General features: G+C 45.2%; 1 protein-coding gene across 1 annotated transcript in view; it reads left to right on the top strand.

The window, feature by feature from the left end:
• LOC121539945 (guanine nucleotide-binding protein G(I)/G(S)/G(O) subunit gamma-12-like) overlaps window positions 1-17,722 on the top strand; it is an 88,459-nt gene extending 70,737 nt beyond the window's left edge. The window contains exons 2-4 of the mRNA XM_041848596.1: window positions 15,680-15,722; window positions 15,829-15,939; window positions 16,169-17,722. Of these exons, the coding sequence (XP_041704530.1) occupies window positions 15,847-15,939; window positions 16,169-16,294 (219 nt within the window). The 5' untranslated portion in view covers window positions 15,680-15,722; window positions 15,829-15,846 and the 3' untranslated portion in view covers window positions 16,295-17,722. The remainder of the gene's footprint in view (window positions 1-15,679; window positions 15,723-15,828; window positions 15,940-16,168) is intronic.
• The last annotated feature ends 104 nt before the right edge of the window (window positions 17,723-17,826 follow it).

Genomic DNA, 17,826 nt, shown 5'->3' with positions numbered 1-17,826 from the left:
ACTGCAGGGTGTACATGCATTGGAAGCCATAAATGGACTGCTGCTGTGTCTTAGGAAATCTTACATCAAAGACATCTTACTCACAAAGCTTTGATCACTTTCTGACTGATGGCCAATCTGTCTGTTGTGTTGTGTGGGATGGCCACACACAGCTCACCTCTGCTGCAATACAGAAAGGCAAAGAAAGGCAGGTGGGAAGGAAGAGAGGAAAGGCTGAGAAAAGACTGAGACATTATTGTCCTGCATTTGACACTACCTGCACACCTAGTTCGCTGCTTGGCTCTGCAGAGATCAGTGGGAAAACAGAGAGGAAACTTATTCTCTGGAGCAAAGAGTGAAACCTGTAACCTGTGAATCAGTGGCTAAGAAGCCTTCTATCCTGTTGAGTAGACTATGTAAATAAAGCACCCTGTCTATGTCCAAAATGGTTTTCTCGCAAAAATGTTAAACCTTCTGTCATAAAGAGCACATGTTCAAAAAAACTTAAAAAAACATATTTTCCCATCTCAAGAGATTAAATAAAAGAAATGACTATAGTAAGTGACAAATAAAGTAACAGGGTTGACCATGAGTGTTGACGATTTCATCTTAAATCAGCCATAAATCCCCTTGTGTCAGGGAATGGAAGCTTGTTGTGTGCAACAGGGAGGGGCAATTGAATGCAAGCTTCACAAAAAAATTATAATTGTGAAAACATTTATATCTATGGGTAACAGGGTTGACGTGTTATGCTCGACCTACTCAGTTTTCCACCACAATAAAATGGCCAAAAAGAGTAGAACCAGCTCACCTGCTTTAACAACACTATGATTTGATTATTAGTTTATGTTTATTTTGCCAAACATTTTTCAAAAGGAATAGTTTCACTATATTAAAACAAGAGTTTAGTTCAACAGGGTTGACCTTAAAATGAGGGACAGGTTGTTGTTGGTTTTTTACCTTACAATTAATCACTAATCACATTAAATAAACAATAATCTTCAGAAATTACTTTGTCAAAGCAACAAAATAATTTGGGCTTTACAATTATGGTGAAAACGTGAAGAAATGTTGTTGTTACGTGGGTTAAAATCTTCCTAGAAGTCACAGAGGATGAACAGAGGGACATGTCAAAATACTGAATTTTGGCACTTTAGCAACTGTTTATTCATACTAAACATCGGATTTAGTGAATTTTGTGTTAAAGGACACTTTATTTCATATAACAGGCTTTTACAATTCTATATTTGTGCACTAGTTCCACTTACAATAACAAAGGGACGCAAAAGGCACTCATTTCATGAAACAACCCAGCCCCTGTCGCATATCGCCTTTCCTCTTGGCTGACTTCACACCGTAGACATCCAAGTCAATTTGAACTACAAATACAGTGGCTTACGATAGTATTCACCCCCCTTGGCATTTTTCCTATTTTGTTGCCTTACAACCTGGAATTAAAATGGATTTTTTGGGGGTTTGTATCATTTGATTTACACAACATGCCTACCACTTTGAAGATGCAAAATATATTTGTTTGTGAAACAAACAAGAAATAAGACAAAAAACTAGAAAACTTGAGCATGTATAACTATTCACCCCCCCAAAGTCAATACTTTGTAGAGCCACCTTTTGCAGCAGTTACAGCTGCAAGTCTCTTGGGGTATGTCTCTATAAGCTTGGCACATCTAGCCACTGGAATTTTTGCCCATTCTTCAAGGCAAAACTGCTCCAGCTCCTTCAAGTTGGATGGGTTCCGCTGGTGTACAGCAATCTTTAAGTCATACCACAGATTCTCAATTGGATTGAGGTCTGGGCTTTGACTAGGCCATTCCAAGACATTTAAATGTTCCCCCTTAAACCACTCGAGTGTTGCTTTAGCAGTATGCTTAGGGTCATTGTCCTGCTGGAAGGTGAACCTCCATCCCAGTCTCAAATCTCTGGAAGACTGAAACAGGTTTCCTTCAAGAATTTCCCTGTATTTAGCGCCATCCATCATTCCTTCAATTCTGACCAGTTTCCCAGTCCCTGCCGATGAAAAACATCCCCACAGCATGATGCTGCCACCACCATGCTTCACTGTGGGGATGGTGTTCTCGGGGTGATGAGAGGTGTTGGGTTTGCGCCAGACATAACATTTTCCTTGATGGCCAAAAAGCTAAATTTTAGTCTCATCTGACCAGAGTACCTTCTTCCATATTTTTGGGGAGTCTCCCACATACCTTTTGGCGAACACCAAACGTGTTTGCATATAATTTTCTTTAAGCAATGGCTTTTTTCTGGCCACTCTTCCATAAGCCCAGCTCTGTGGAGTGTATGGTTTAAGGTGGTCCTATGGACAGATACTCCAATCTCCGCTGTGGAGCTTTGCAGCTCCTTCAGGGTTATCTTTGGTCTCTTTGTTGCCTCTCTGATTAATGCCCTCTTTGCCTGGTCCGTGAGTTTTGGTGGGCGGCCCTCTCTTGGCAGGTTTGTTGTGGTGCCATATTCTTTCCATTTTTTTATAATGGATTTAATGGTACTCCGTGGGATGTTCAAAGTTTCGGATATTGTTTTATAACCCAGCCCTGATCTGTACTTCTCCACAACTTTGTCCCTGACCTGTTTGGAGAGCTCCTTGGTCTTCATGGTGCCGCTTGCTTGGTGGTGCCCCTTGCTTAGTGGTGTTGCAGACTCTGGGGCCTTTCAGAACAGGTGTAAATAAACTGAGATCATGTGACAGATCATGTGACACTTATATTGCACACAGGTGGACTTTATTTAACTAATTATGTGACTTCTGAAGGTAATTGGTTCCACCAGATTTTATTTAGGGGCTTCATAGCAAAGGGGGTGAATACATATGCACGCACCACTTTTCCGTTATTGATCTTTTAGAATGATTTGAAAAAAGTAATTTTTTTCATTTCACTTCACCAATTTGGACTATTTTGTGTATGTCCATTACATGAAATCCAAATAAAAATCAATTTAAATTACAGGTTGTAATGCAACAAAATAGGAAAAACGCCAAGGGAGATGAATACTTTTGCAAGGCACTGTAACTGCACTGTAAATCTGTCATCACCATTATCACTTATAATCAATGTCAACTCCCACGATCAATGCTCAATCCTACTTGACTATCATTTCTGTTGCATTGGTCATCATGGAGGCTCATGGAGTTATCAATAGTCCTACTATGTTTTTCTATGGGTGGTGCTTTTATTCCAGACCAGAGAACCTGTCTTTCTCTGCACGCCTGACTAGCTGCCTGCCCTCGTCTCCCAGTCCCAGGTAGCATCAGGCCGTCTGAGATTAGCATCCATGAGAGCACAGTTAAACTTGTAAGAAATCTCCCGGCCCATATATTTGCTGCCACTATTTTACAAATCACCCACTGAGCATTCAGACATGCAGCGTCTGACTCTGGTGTATCTAGTCCCACTAATAACACATCTGCATTGTCCCTGTGGGACTGTAATGTCCCCTGAGCCTTCAGAGCTCATTGTTGTATCATTATAGTATCCGGCACCGGTCACATACTGTATTTAGGCCCAGGCGTGAAGCCAAGCCATCTTGTTGCTAAGCAGTTTACTAGTGCAGAGGACAGATAATGGACCTTCTTTTTCTCCCGTTCTCAGCCCTATGTGCTGCTTATAATAAGTTATTCTCACAGCTCAGCCAAGTCTCTCTTCTTACTGTCACGACTTCCTCCGAAGCTGCCTCCTCTCCTTGTTAGGGCAGGCTTCGGCGTTCGTCGTCACTGGCCTTCTAGCCACTGCCGCTCCTCTTACATTTTAGTCATTTAGCAGACGCTCTTATCCAGAGCGAGTGCATACATTTTTTTTCATATTCTTCTCATCATTCCATTTGTTTTGTCTTTTTTACACACACCTGGTTCATATCCCCTCATCAGTCCCTGTAGAAGTATTCCCTCTGCCCCCCATGTCTTTGTGTGTGATTGTTTCCATGTGGAGGTGTCAATAGCTCGGTGGAGCATTATGTACTTTATCGCCGGGATATTCACTCGTGTGTTTTGTTTTTCCCAGTGCGCTGTTAAGTCGCACTGTAGTTGTTTTATGCATTGCTGTGAACCGCTGTATTGGCCGAATAAACCATTATTCTGTGATTTACACCTCCTGCGCCTGACTCCGTCCAAATCACCCACTACACTTACAATCATCCCTCAATCACTGAATAAAGCCAGCGTAAATTTCACACAGTGTATTAGCAATATAGTAATTGATAATACCTACAAGTAATCATAGTAATAACCATAATTTCACAAAACGTAGGTATCTCAACCATTTGATATGGTTTATCAAAGAGAAACAGCTAGTGTCATGATTATAGTTTCACACCAATGGTCAGAGCTTGCCGTTCGTTTGACCTCTGCTTCTTCTGGTGTGGTGAGAAACCACCGGTTTACACACTACACCCACATGAAAGCAGTGCCTCAGTGGTCTCAGAGCAGTCTATAAATATGAAAGTCATTAGTATCAATGGTGCAGTGTGTTGTAGTATATACCTGCATGGTTTTAATTGGCATTACTAAAGACTCCAATCTTTGGTCCAGAGAGGTGGCAGGGTAGCAGGATGGGATGCTAGCTATGGCATTCCTACAGTCAGACATTCCCAACCCCTGACCCTTGGCTGCCTTTTTCTGGACGGGAGAGTAGAGCAGGGAGGTCCTGTTGGCTGGCTATTTATTTGTTGTTGAGAATCTGTGAATCCTTTGACTCCTGCTGACAGGGGAACGGAGGCCGGAGAGTTATTTAAGGGCCGGGCGATACATCAGAGACCTGGGAGGGACCTCCTCAGTGAGTCAGGGTTTGTGTCCCAAATGGCACCCTATTCCCTATAGTGCACTTCTTTTGACCAGGCCCCATAGGGCTCTAGTCAAAAGTAGTGCGCTACATGTATATAGGGAATAGGGCCCTGGTCAAAAGCAGCGTACTACATAGTGAATAGGGTGCCATACAGCCAAAGGGCTCTGGTCAAAAGTAGTGCACTAAATATGTGTAATTTGGGATGCATGCAGGATGTTCCTAGAGGAAAGTCAATCAGCACTGCATGTGCCAAACTTACTTCTTTGACTTATTTACTCCTACTGAAGCATAGCAAGGCCATGGACAACAGCTTTCAGCTTGTGCCAAAGGCACAGGAAAATGCCACTGCCAGCCCAGAGGTGTTCTGTATGTGTGGTCTGGTAGTGGTGGCCATCTCTGCTGCCAGCCTAGCTGTGCCAGGTGGGCCTCTTACTGTGTCCTTGTGGACCATGTCCTTAGGTGGTCTGACCAGGTGTGGAGCGTCCAGGTCCATCCAGTGATTCACAAAGACACCCAGCTGTGTTATGCTCTTCGCCAATCAGAGTACAGGATGACTCTAAAGCTGCATCCCAAATGGCACCCTATTCCCTATTCAGTGCATGACATTTGACATGGGGCCATAGGGCTCTGGTTAAAAGTAGTGCACTACATAGGCTATAGGGTGCTATTTTGGGCACACAATAATACTGTACATACTAATACTGTTCAGTACTTTCTTTAAGGAGATACAAGGTATGATTCGATTTGAAGCCTCTCAAAGTATCTCCAACTGAACACACGTCATTGAGATGACTAGAACAATTATTCCCGCAAAGATTGTGGGAGCTGTATTGTTAGACTTTAGTGCAGCCTTTGATATTATTGACCATAATCTGTTATTGGAAAAACGTATGTGTTATGGCTTTACATCCTCTACCATATCATGGGTTGAGAGCTATCTATCCAATAGAACACAGAGGGACACAGAGGGTCTTATTTAATGGAAGCTTCTCTAATGTAAAACATGTAAAGTGTGGTATTCTGCAAGGCAGCTGTCTTGGTCATTTACTGTTCTCTATTTTTACTAATGATCTACCACTAGCCTTAAACAAAGCCTGTGTGTCTATGTACGCTGATGGTTCAACATTATACACGTCAGCACCAGAGCAAGTGAAATTACAGTTTTGGAAAGGCTGAACATATCTAAAACTAAAAGCATTGTATTTGGTACAAATCATTCCCTAAGTTTTAGACCTCTGAATCTGGTAATGAATAATGTGACTGTTGAGCAAGTTTAGGAAATTAAACTACTTGGTGTTACCTTAGACTGTAAATTGTCATGGTCAAGGAATATTGATGCAATTGTTGTAAAGATGGGGAGAGGTCTGTCTGTGATAAAGAGATGCTTAGCATTTTTAATGCTAAGCATCTCTTTTTAATAAGTCCTGCAGGCTCTAGTTTGATCTAATCTTGACTATTTCCCGGTGATATGGTCAAGTGCTGTAAAGAAGGACCTAGAAAAGCTGTAGCTGGCCCAGAACAGAGCAGCACGTCTTGCCCTTCAATGTACACAGGGGGCTAATGTCAACTAATGCATGTCAGTCTCTCTTGGCTCAAAGTAGAGGAGAAATTGACTGCATCAATTATTGTTTTTGTGAGAAATATGAACGTGTTCCACATTGCCTGTATAATCAACTTACATATACAGTGAGGGAAAAAAGTATTTGATCCCCTGCTGATTTTGTATGTTTGCCCACTGACAAAGAAATGATCAGTCTATAATTTTAATGGAAGGTTTCTTTGAACAGTGAGAGACAGAATAACAACAACAAAAAATCAGAAAAACGCATGTCAACATTTTTTAAATTGATTTGCATTTTAATGAGGGAAATAGGTATTTGACCCCCTCTCAATCAGAAAGATTTCTGGCTCCCAGGTGTCTTTTATGCAGGTAACGAGCTGAGATTAGGAGCACACTCTTAAAGGGAGTGCTCCTAATCTCAGTTTGTTACCTGTATAAAAGACACCTGTCCACAGAAGCAATCAATCAATCAGATTCCAAACTCTCCACCATGGCCAAGACCGAAGAGCTCTCCAAGGATGTCAGGGACAAGATTGTAGACCTACACAAGGCTGGAATGGGCTACAAGACCATCGCCAAGCAGCTTGGTGAGAAGGTGACAACAGTTGGTGCGATTATTCACAAATGGAAGAAACACAAAATACCTCTCAATCTCTCTCAGCCTGGGGCTCCATGCAAGATCTCACCTCGTGGAGTTGCAATGATCATGAGAACGGTGAGGAATCAGCCCAGAACTACACGGGAGGATCTTGTCAATCATCTCAAGGCAGCTGGGACCATAGTCACCAAGAAAACAATTGGTAACACACTACGCCGTGAAGGACTGAAATCCTACAACGCCCGCAAGGTCCCCCTGCTCAAGAAAGCACATATACATGCCCGGCTGAAGTTTACCAATGAACATCTGAATGATTCAGAGGAGAACTGGGTGAAAGTGTTGTGGTCAGATGAGACCAAAATCGAGCTCTTTGGCATCAACTCAACTCGCCGTGTTTGGAGGAGGAGGAATGCTGCCTATTACCCCAAGAACACCATCCCCACCGTCAAACATGGAGGTGGAAGCATTATGCTTTGGGGGTGTTTTTCTGCTAAGGGGACAGGACATCTTCACCGCATCAAAGGGACGATGGACGGGGCCATGTACCGTCAAATCTAAGGAGCAGGAACGGTCCGGGCCGGACTGGTGACACGCACCACTGGCTTGGTGTGAGGAGCAGTAACAGGCCGGGCCGGACTGGCGACACGCACCACTGGCTTGGTGCGAGGAGCAGTAACAGGCCGGGCCGGACTGGCGACACGCACCACTGGCTTGGTGCGAGGAGCAGGAACAGGCCGGGCCGGACTGGGAACACGCACCACTGGCTTGGTGCGAGGAGCAGGAACGGGCCGGGCCGGACTGGCGACACGCACCACTGGCTTGGTGCGAGGAGCAGGAACAGGCCGGGCCGGACTGGGAACACGCACCACTGGCTTGGTGCGAGGAGCAGGAACGGGCCGGGCCGGACTGGCAACACGCACCACTGGCTTGGTGCGAGGAGCAGGAACGGGCCGGGCCGGACTGGGAACACGCACCGCTGGCTTGGTGCGGGGAGCAGGAACGGGCCGGGCCCGACTGGAAACACGCACCACTGGTCTGGTGCGAGGAGCAGGAACGGGCCGGGCCGGACTGGAGACACACACCACAGGTCTGGTGCGAGGAGCAGGAACGGACCGGGCCCGACTGGAAACACGCAACACTGGTCTGGTGCGAGGAGCAGGAATGGGACGGGCCGGACTGGAGACACGCACCACAGGTCTGGTGCGAGGAGCAGGAACGGACCGGGCCGGACTGGAAACACGCACCACTGGCTTGGTGCGAGGAACAGCAACGGGCCGGGCCGGACTGGGAACACGCACCACTGGCCTGGTGCGAGGAGCAGGAATGGGCCGGGCCGGACTGGAGACACGCACCACAGGTCTGGTGCGAGGAGCAGGAACGGGCTGGGCCGGACTGGAAACACGCACCACTGGTCTGGTGCGAGGAGCAGGAACGGGCCGGGCCGGACTGGAGACACGCACCACAGGACTGGTGCGAGGAGCAGGAACGGACATGGCCGGACTGGAAACACGCACCACTGGCTTGGTGCGAGGAACAGCAACGGGCCGGGCCGGACTGGAAACACGCACCACTGGTCTGGTGCGAGGAGCAGGAACGGGCCGGGCCGGACTGGAGACACGCACCACAGGTCTGGTGCGAGGAGCAGGAACGGGCCTGGCCGGACTGGAAACACGCACCACTGGTCTGGTGCGAGGAGCAGGAACGGGACGGGCCGGACTGGAGACACGCACCACAGGTCTGGTGCGAGGAGCAGGAACGGACCGGGCCGGACTGGAAACACGCACCACTGGCTTGGTGCGAGGAACAGCAACGGGCCGGGCCGGACTGGGAACACGCACCACTGGCCTGGTGCGAGGAGCAGGAATGGGCCGGGCCGGACTGGGAGCACGCACCACTGGCCTGGTGCGAGGAGCAGGAACGGGCCTGGCCGGACTGGAAACACGCACCACTGGTCTGGTGCGAGGAGCAGGAACGGGCCGGGCCGGACTGGAGACACGCACCATAGGTCTGGTGCGAGGAGCAGGAACGGACCGGGCCGGACTGGAAACACGCACCACTGGCTTGGTGCGAGGAACAGCAATGGGCCGGGCTGGACTGGGAACACGCACCACTGGCCTGGTGCGAGGAGCAGGACCGGGCCGGACCGGACTGTGGAGACGGACTGGAGGTCTGGAGCGGAGAGCTGGCACAACCCGTCCTGGCTGGCTGCCCACTTTCGCACGACACGTGCGGGGCACTGGCACAGAACGCACTGGGCTGTGCATGCGCACTGGCGATACAGTGCGTCTCTCCGCATACCTGGGTTCCTCTATTAACCCCTGCTCCTTATATTGCCTAACCAGCTCCTCTCTCCGTGCCTCTACTTCCTCCTTCTCCCTACGAGCCTCCTGCAGTGCCTCCTCTTGAATGGATCTCTCCCGCTCTATTCTAGCTATCAGCCCCTGTAATGTGGTGGCCTCCTCTCTTACCCTGCAGATCCAATCCTTCTCTCTCTCTCGGCCCTCCTCCTCCAGTGAGGACTCCTCCGGGAGCCCCCACGAGTTAGGGAACAGAAACTCATTGTCGTCGTCATCCTCCAACTCCTCAGTATAGACCTGTTCCCACTCTTCTTCCCATGGTCGTAGGGACTCAATCTGGAAACCCACCGGGTGCAGTGGTCGGGGCTCTTCTCTCTCGCTCCCCGACCACCCCTTTAGCCCCCCCCAAAAAAAATTATTGGGGCTGCTTCTCGGGCTTCCTCCTCGGCCGGCTTCTGTGTTGCCGTTGCTCCTCTCCTGCCTGGGCTTCCTTCTTCGCCCAGGGTCCTTTTCCCGCAAATATCTCCTCCCACGACCACATCTTCCCCACCTGTGTCCAGGGTGTACGGTCCTCCAGGGCACGCTGCTTGGTCCGTGTTTGGTGGGATCTTCTGTCACGTTCGTTTAAGGACGGGTCAGACCAAGGCGCAGCGTGAAATGCGTACATGTTTATTAAACTGATAAACACATGACAAAACAATAAACAAATGAACCGTGAAGTCCTAAGGTTGAACACACAACAAACCTATTCACGGAACAAGATCCCACAACTAACGAGTGCCAATAGGCTGCCTAAGTATGATCCCCAATCAGACGAGCGACAGTTGACTCTGATTGGGAACCACACCGGCCAACATAGATCTACACATACTAGATAATTCACATAGATATACACAACATAGAATATTCACACCCTGACTCATCATATAAGAGTCCCCTGAGTCAGGGCGTGACAATTGGCGTTGACTAATGGGGATCCTCATAAAATCATGAATCATAAAGCTGGTTGTGAGTGTTGCACACAGCTGCCCTCAAGTAATCAAATCGAATAAAATCAAAGTTTATTGGTGGCTTACACAGATTTGCAGATGTTACCGCAGGTGGAGCAAAATGCTTGTGTTTCTAGCTCCAACAATGCAGTAATACCTAGCAATAGAAAACGAACTATACACACATAATTCAGAAAAATGAAATAAAAATCAGAACGAGCAATGTCAGAGACCTGAATATAAATATATATACATATAGTGTATATAAATAAATATACACTATATATACAAAAGTATGTGGACAGCCCTTCAAATTAGTGGATTCGGCTATTTCAGCCACACCCGTTGCTGACAGGTGTATAAAATCAAGCAAACAGCCATGCAATCTCCATAGTCAAACATTAGCAGGAGAATGGCCTTACAAAAGAGCTCAGTGACTTTCAACGTGGCACCGTCATAGGATGCCACCTTTCCAACAAGTCAGTTCGTCACATTTCTGCCCTGCTAGAGCTGCCCCGGTCAACTGTAAGTGCTGTTATTGTGAAGTGGAAACGTCTAGGAGCAACAACGGCTCAGCCGCAAAGTGGTAGGCCCACGCAAATTGTCTGTCCCCGGTTGCAACACTCACTATCGAGTTCCAAACTGCCTCTAGAAGCAACATCAGCACAATAACTGTTCTTCGGAAGCTTCATGAAATGGGTTTCCATGGCCGAGCAGCCGCACACAAGCCTAATATCACCATGCGCAATACAAAGCATTGGCTGGAGTGGTGTAAAGCTCACCGCCATTGGACTCTGGAGTAGTGGAAACGTGTTCTCTGGAGTGATGAATCACGCTTCACCATCTGGCAGTCCAACGGACGAATCTCGGTTTGGCAGATGCCAGGAGAATGCTACCTGCACGAATGCATAGTGCCAACTGTAAAGTTTGGTGGAGGAGGAATAATGGTCTGGGGCTGTTTTTCATAGTTCGGGCTAGGCCCCTTAGTTCCAGTGACGGGAAAGCTGAACGCTACAGCATACAATGACAAGCTAGATGATTCTGTGCTTCCAAATGTGTGGCAACAGTTTGGGGAAGGCCCTTTCCTGTTTCAGCATGACAATTCCCCCGTTCACAAAGCGAGGTGCATACAGAAATGGTTTGTCGAGATCGGTGTGGAAGAACGTGACTGGCCTGCACAGAGCCCTGACCTCAACCCTATCGAACACCTTTGGGATGAATTGGAACGCCGACCTCACTAATTGGAGTGCCCGACCTCACTAATGCTCTTGTGGCTGAATGGAAGCAAGTCCCCACAGCAATGTTCCAACATCTAGTGGAAAGCCTTCTCAGAATAGTGGAGGCTGTTATAGCAGCAAAGGGGGGCCCAACTCCATATTGGTGCTCATGATTATGGAATGAGATATTCACCGAGCAGTGTCCACATACTTTTGTTTATGTAGTGTACATATTATGGTGTGTAAAGACAGTATGGACAGTATATGAATAGAAAAGGTGTGTACAGCAGTAGTTACACCGAACAAAAATATAAACGCAACATGCAACAATTTCATTGATTTTACTGAGTTACAGTTCATATGAGGAAATCAGTCAAATGAAATAAATTCATTAGCCCCTAATCTATCGATTTCATATGACTGGGAATACAGATATGCATCTGTTGGTCACAGATCATTTTTTAAAAATGGGCCTCACAATGGGTCTCAGGATCTCGTCACGGTATTTTTGTGCATTCAAATTGCCATCGATAAAATGTTATTGGGTTCTTTGTCTGTAACTTATGCCTGCTCATACCATAACCCCACCGCCACCATGGGGCTATGGCATCTGCAAACCGCTCACCCACAAGACACCATACATGTGGTCTGCGGTTGTGAGGCCGGTTGGACGTACTGCCAAATTCTCTAGAACGACGTTGGAGGCGGCTTATGGTAGAGAAATTAACATTAAATTATCTGGCAACAGCTCTGGTGGGCATTCCTGCAGTCAGCATGCCAATTGCACACTCTCTCAAAACTTGAGACATTTGTGGCATTGTGGTGTGTGACAAAACTGCACATTTTAGTGGCCTTTTATTGTCCCCAGCACAAGGTGCACCTGTGTAATGATCTTGCTGTTTAATCAGCTTCTTGACATGCCACACTTGTCAGGTGGATGGATTATCTTGGCAAATGAGAAATGCTCACTAACAGGGATGCAAACAAATTTGTGCACAACATTTGAGAGAAATAAGTTTTTTGTGCATATGGAACATTTCTGGGATCTTTTATTTAATCTCATGAAACATGGGACCAACACTTTACATGTTGCGTTTATATTTTTGTTCAGTGTATATAGGATTATTAACGCGACCAGTGTTCAATGACTTCAATGGGTAGTAGTCTCTAAGGTGCAGGGTAGAGTACCTGGTGGTAGCTGGCTAGAACAGTGACTAAGGTTCAGGGCAGGGTACTGGGCCGAGGCCGGCTAGCGGTGACTAAAAGTCTGATGGCCTGGAGATTTAAGCTGTTTCTCAGTCTCTTGGTCCCACCTGTACCTGTAGTGTGCAAAGCTGTCATCAAGGCAAAGGGTGGCTACTTTGAAGAATCTCAAATATAAAATATATTTTGATTTGTTTAACACTTCTTTGGTTACTACATGATTCCATATGTGTTATTTCATAGTTTTGATGTCTTCACTATTATTCTACAATGTAGAAAATAGTAAAAATTAAGAAAAACCCTTGAATGAGTAGGTGTGTCCAAACTTTTGACTGGTACTATATGCACATTAAATCCCTCCAGTGTCTGCCCAAGCCAAGCACACAAAAAGCTCTAAGGCAGAGGGTGAAGGGGTCTTGATGTGTCTAAGAGCATTGGAAAATGTATACATTTAAGGAAAGCTTATTAGGATCCTTTGTTGCTATTCCTATACTCACTCCCCGTGGTCTTAAGCTTTATGTTCCTGTCGGTGTGTGTGAGTAACCACCTCTGCAGCTCTTTCTTCTTCCGCTCTGCTCTATTTTTAAAACCGGAACATATTTAAGAATTTATACTTCAGAGGGAAACTGAACTGGCTGTCTGGGATACAGCTTCCTGTGAATGGAGGAGGGAGGAAGGAAAGGAGTGGGTTGGTGGGGTGGTTAGTGAGATGTATGCTTCCGATGGAGGTCTCTCCATCCACTTTGTACTCAGCTGTTCTGTGGCTGGCTACCGATGACTTCATTGTTTCCGCTTCCTTACATGCGTCCTCCTCCATAAACCTCTCAGCCATTGTAATAGAAGTGGAATCACAGTTTGATGACATCAACACAAAGGTTATCGTTGAGGCTTTTCCTCAAATGAACTGCACTGTGTGCACGTGCAACGGTATTGTTGTTATAACGTAAAACATGTGTTGTTATTTTCCCTGACCTAAACACAGCTGCTGAGCTAGTCTACCTTGCCAGACTCATTCATGTACTGTACTGTTGACCTAGAGATACTGTATGTCTTTTTCAGTAATGTAGTCAACCTGATCTCAGGGGTAGACATAACATAGTAAACTTAAATCTGGGACACCGTTTCGTATGGTATGTATTAATTTGTAGATGTCCATCATCCATTTCGTATGTTACGAATTGCAATTCGTACAATGTTACGAATTTGCAAAATGCATGATATTTTATGAATTCCAATTTGTTGTTAGCTAAGTGGCTAGGTGGCTAACGCTAACATTAGCTAGTTGGCTAACGTTAGCTAGACTAGAGGTTAGGGGATAAGGTTAGAAGTTAGGTTTGTGCACAACATTTGAGAAGGTTAGAAGTTAGGGGGCTGCAGGTAGCTTAGTGGTTAAGAGCGTTGTGCCAGTAACCGAAAGGTCGCTGGTTCTAATCCCCGAGCCGACTAGGTGAAAAATCTGTCTGTGCCCTTGAGCAAGGCACGTAACCCTAATTGCTCCTGTAAGTCGCTCTGGATAAGAGCGTCTGCTAAATGACAAAAAAAATAAAAAAATAAAAAATTAGGTTGAAGGGTTAGCTAACATGCTAAGTAGTTGAAAAGCAGCTAAAAAGTAGTAAGTAGTTGCAAAGTGGCTAATTAGCTAAAATTCAAAAGATTGAGATTTGAACACGCAACCGTTGGGTTGCTAGATGTTCGCGTTATACTGTACGTCCACCCATCCACCCCGACCAACCACCCAACTTTCGTTTTTGCCTTAACCCTTGGCTTACAATGGTTGCGCCCCCGCGGAAATCTAATTAACGTAATACAAAAATCCCCATAAAAATCTGTTTGTTTAAGCTAGAGATATGTGGTGTTTTACATGGGCTGTGTCTCAATCCACCCATTTGCCGATATCGCCCTTCTGCATCTGCGGTGAAAGGTGGTAGAGCTAGAGCGTGTTTGTCAGACCATGAGACATCCCGAAATGTGGTATTCTCATGAAAACGTCTGTAGCGTCCCAACGGTTTGGCCGACACAATATTATGACCACTCTGCTGAAGGCTGAGTCCACAAGCCTCACAAGACTCCTCTGAAGGTCCCCGTACCAGTTAAAATAATGAAAGTATACAGTATATGGTTTAGTTCCTAAAATAAGGGGATAAATACATATGAAAAAATCCTGATCTTTCTTATATCTCTCAGATATAGGACAGACACTTCAGAACAAACTTCCTTTTGATTTTTTGGGGAACTATCTGTTGTTCCATGTAGTGAATCTCCCCTGGCTTAGACAGGGCTTAGACTCTAGAGGGTTAAGTAACCTTCTGTCTTATCTAACCATACCAAACGTAACATATCATACTAATTTGAGTGTTTTGGTTTTACGTTTACTGTGTTATGTCTAGTCCATGAGACCAGGCTGAGATAGTAGAATACAGCAAGTAGGCTACATCTTGCCCCAATAACTCTGACCCAGACAAGGATTCCCACTCAGTCAATCTGAATCCACAGGTTCCAAGGTGAGAGAGAAACCTGACAGACCGGGTGCTCTCCTTTGAACAGTCCCAACACCTCAGGCAATCTCTTTCTTAATACATACAGACCCCCTATAGCAGACTATCCTCTCAGGCAATGTCTTTATTGCTATGGACCAACGCAGACTTCCCATGATGTGTGGGATTGTACAACAGTTTCCATCTTGGCCAATCTTTATGTGATTATGTGCGATAGCTTGTTTGCAGGTTGTTGGTTGAGTAAATTGCAGATTACCTTCCGACCGTCACTTTTGGGAAGTTACTCTGGAGAAGGACAGTGGAGTAACAGCTGCTACTAGCCTTGGCCTGTTTGTATATTGTGTTTGGCAGCTTGTCAAAGTTATGTTCCTGACACTTAACCATATTGGGTAACTCTCCAACACACCATCTGCTGTGCAAAGACGTAAGAAGGGCCAGCTGATGTAAGTGGGGTATCTTTCATGCTGCCCTATATCAATGTACAAATGGTGATTTAATTATGGCTTATTGTGCGTTTCTTTTGTTTTTCCAGATAAAGCCACTCACAAACTGCTGCTTATCCCAAATTGTTGAAGGTATATCCAATAACTATTAAATATTAATTAATTCAGTCAGTTCATTCATTCTTTTCCATGGTGTTACACACTAGGTGAAGACTGAATCCAGTATGTGTGTTTTAAGAGGTGTGTGGAGACCAACATGTCTTCGAAGATGCAGAGTTCCAATAACACTGCCCATGCCAGGAGGGCAGTCCAGCAGCTGAGAATAGAGGCCAGTATTGAGAGAATTAAGGTACGCTTCTCAAACATAACTCATATATACCAAGATATACGTATATGACATTACATTTTCCATCCTGCAAGAACTTAGTCTGGCCGACACCAGCTCTCAAAGTCCTCCTGTGTAGTTGCATGGGTTGCGTCAGCCAGGCTAGCAAGAACTGCCTTCTCTGACCTCTCTCTCTGTGTGTGTGTTTCCTTGTGTTGCCAATAGTAACCTGCTGTATGATTCCCTTCTGCAGGTGTCCAAGGCCTCAGCAGACCTGATGCACTACTGTGGAGAACACGCTAAATACGACCCTCTACTCATGGGTATCCCAGCCTCTGAAAACCCCTTCAAAGACAAGAAGCCATGCACTATATTATAGTAGCGGGACAGCTGAATTCTCTTTGCTTTTTTATTTGTATTCTTTTATAGAGAGAAATATGACGTTAATACCGGTACACTATTTGGCTTAAAGCCAGCCCAGCCCCACTCCCCAAGTTTCCTTGTACTTCAGGTTGATTCCAAAATGTTACCCTAGGGCTCATAGGGCTCTGGTCAAAAGTGGTTTACTATATAGGGACTAGGGTGCCATTTGGGACTGATTCTTACTCTCCTTTAAACATGTGCCATTTTGGTAGGATCAGAATCATTGGTCCACTCTCTTCATCAGATACAACTAAGACCAAAGAGCACCATGAGGAAAAATGCAACAAGTAATTTGTGACCCAAAAACAAAGCTTTTAGTTTAGTTCAATCAGTCATGAATAAATAAGAGCTCATTCTAAGACTCCTCAACAGAGACTGGTGTTCTTTCAGATTGTTATCTGATGTTATGCAGACTAAAGACCAGCTGGGTTTGAACTGGGGGTTCCCCACTTTGTAATGTTTACACTGTAAAATATTTCCTTTAAAATGTACATCAACTTACTGGCAGCAATTGGCCAGTAAGTTACTGGAATTTATTTTACAGTACAGCTACTGTAATCCATTTTACGGTAATTCATTTTACGGTACCAAAAATGTTACTGTAATCCAATTTACAGTATATTACTAGAATTACCCATGCAGCGACATATTACCCAGTGTTCTTTGCAAGTTTTCATTTTTAGATTTACATTTTGGTACCGGTAATTTAGCAGGCACTCTTGGCCTAAGCAACTTATCACAGTCATAGCAAGTAAAACATTTCTTTAACCGTTGCTGAAAATGTTGTTATAGTTAAGGATGCATTGGTCTTCAAAATAATTGTAATTACAACAAGATATCTCATGATATATCAAATCAAATCTTTTTATTTTTTTTCTGACTATCTCTGGATTGTGCCAATACAATACTGAGATATTTACGGTAATTTGATTCCTGAACAATGAAACACAGAACAATACAGTAAAAGTGACCTATTAAACTGTAACAAAAATATTTATACAGTATCTTACTGTAATTACAAGGGATTAGAGCAAGCAGTAGACTGTGGGCATTTGCAAATTACAGCATTTGAATGAATACTACGTGTTTTATATCACTTCTAGAGGCCTAAACAAAGGCTTCCAAACTGGCCAAACTGATTACAGGGCAAAACAGATCAAACGGACATGGATAAATAGTCAACCATTAAAAGGTTTAAGACCCACTACCAATCTGATCTGTTCCCTTTATGCATAACATTTTTAGGGAACTACTACGCAATGTCACTTAAATTGGTACAGGACTCTCACTAACAGGTGCAACAAGTATAGCCACTTATAAGGCACGCCTTAAAATATGTTAATGAGCCAACAATTAATAATATCATAATAATATGCCATTTAGCAGACGCTTTTATCCAAAGTGACTTAGAGTCATGTGTGCATACATTTTTACGTATGGGTGGTCCCGGGGATCGAACCCACTACCCTGGCGTTACAAGCGCCATGC

The sequence above is a fragment of the Coregonus clupeaformis genome, chromosome 26 (assembly GCF_020615455.1).
Source record: "Coregonus clupeaformis isolate EN_2021a chromosome 26, ASM2061545v1, whole genome shotgun sequence".
In the NCBI taxonomy this organism is placed as follows: domain Eukaryota; kingdom Metazoa; phylum Chordata; class Actinopteri; order Salmoniformes; family Salmonidae; genus Coregonus; species Coregonus clupeaformis.
The sequence above is the reverse complement of the archived record's forward strand: the minus strand, read 5'-3'. Positions and strand labels throughout refer to the sequence as shown.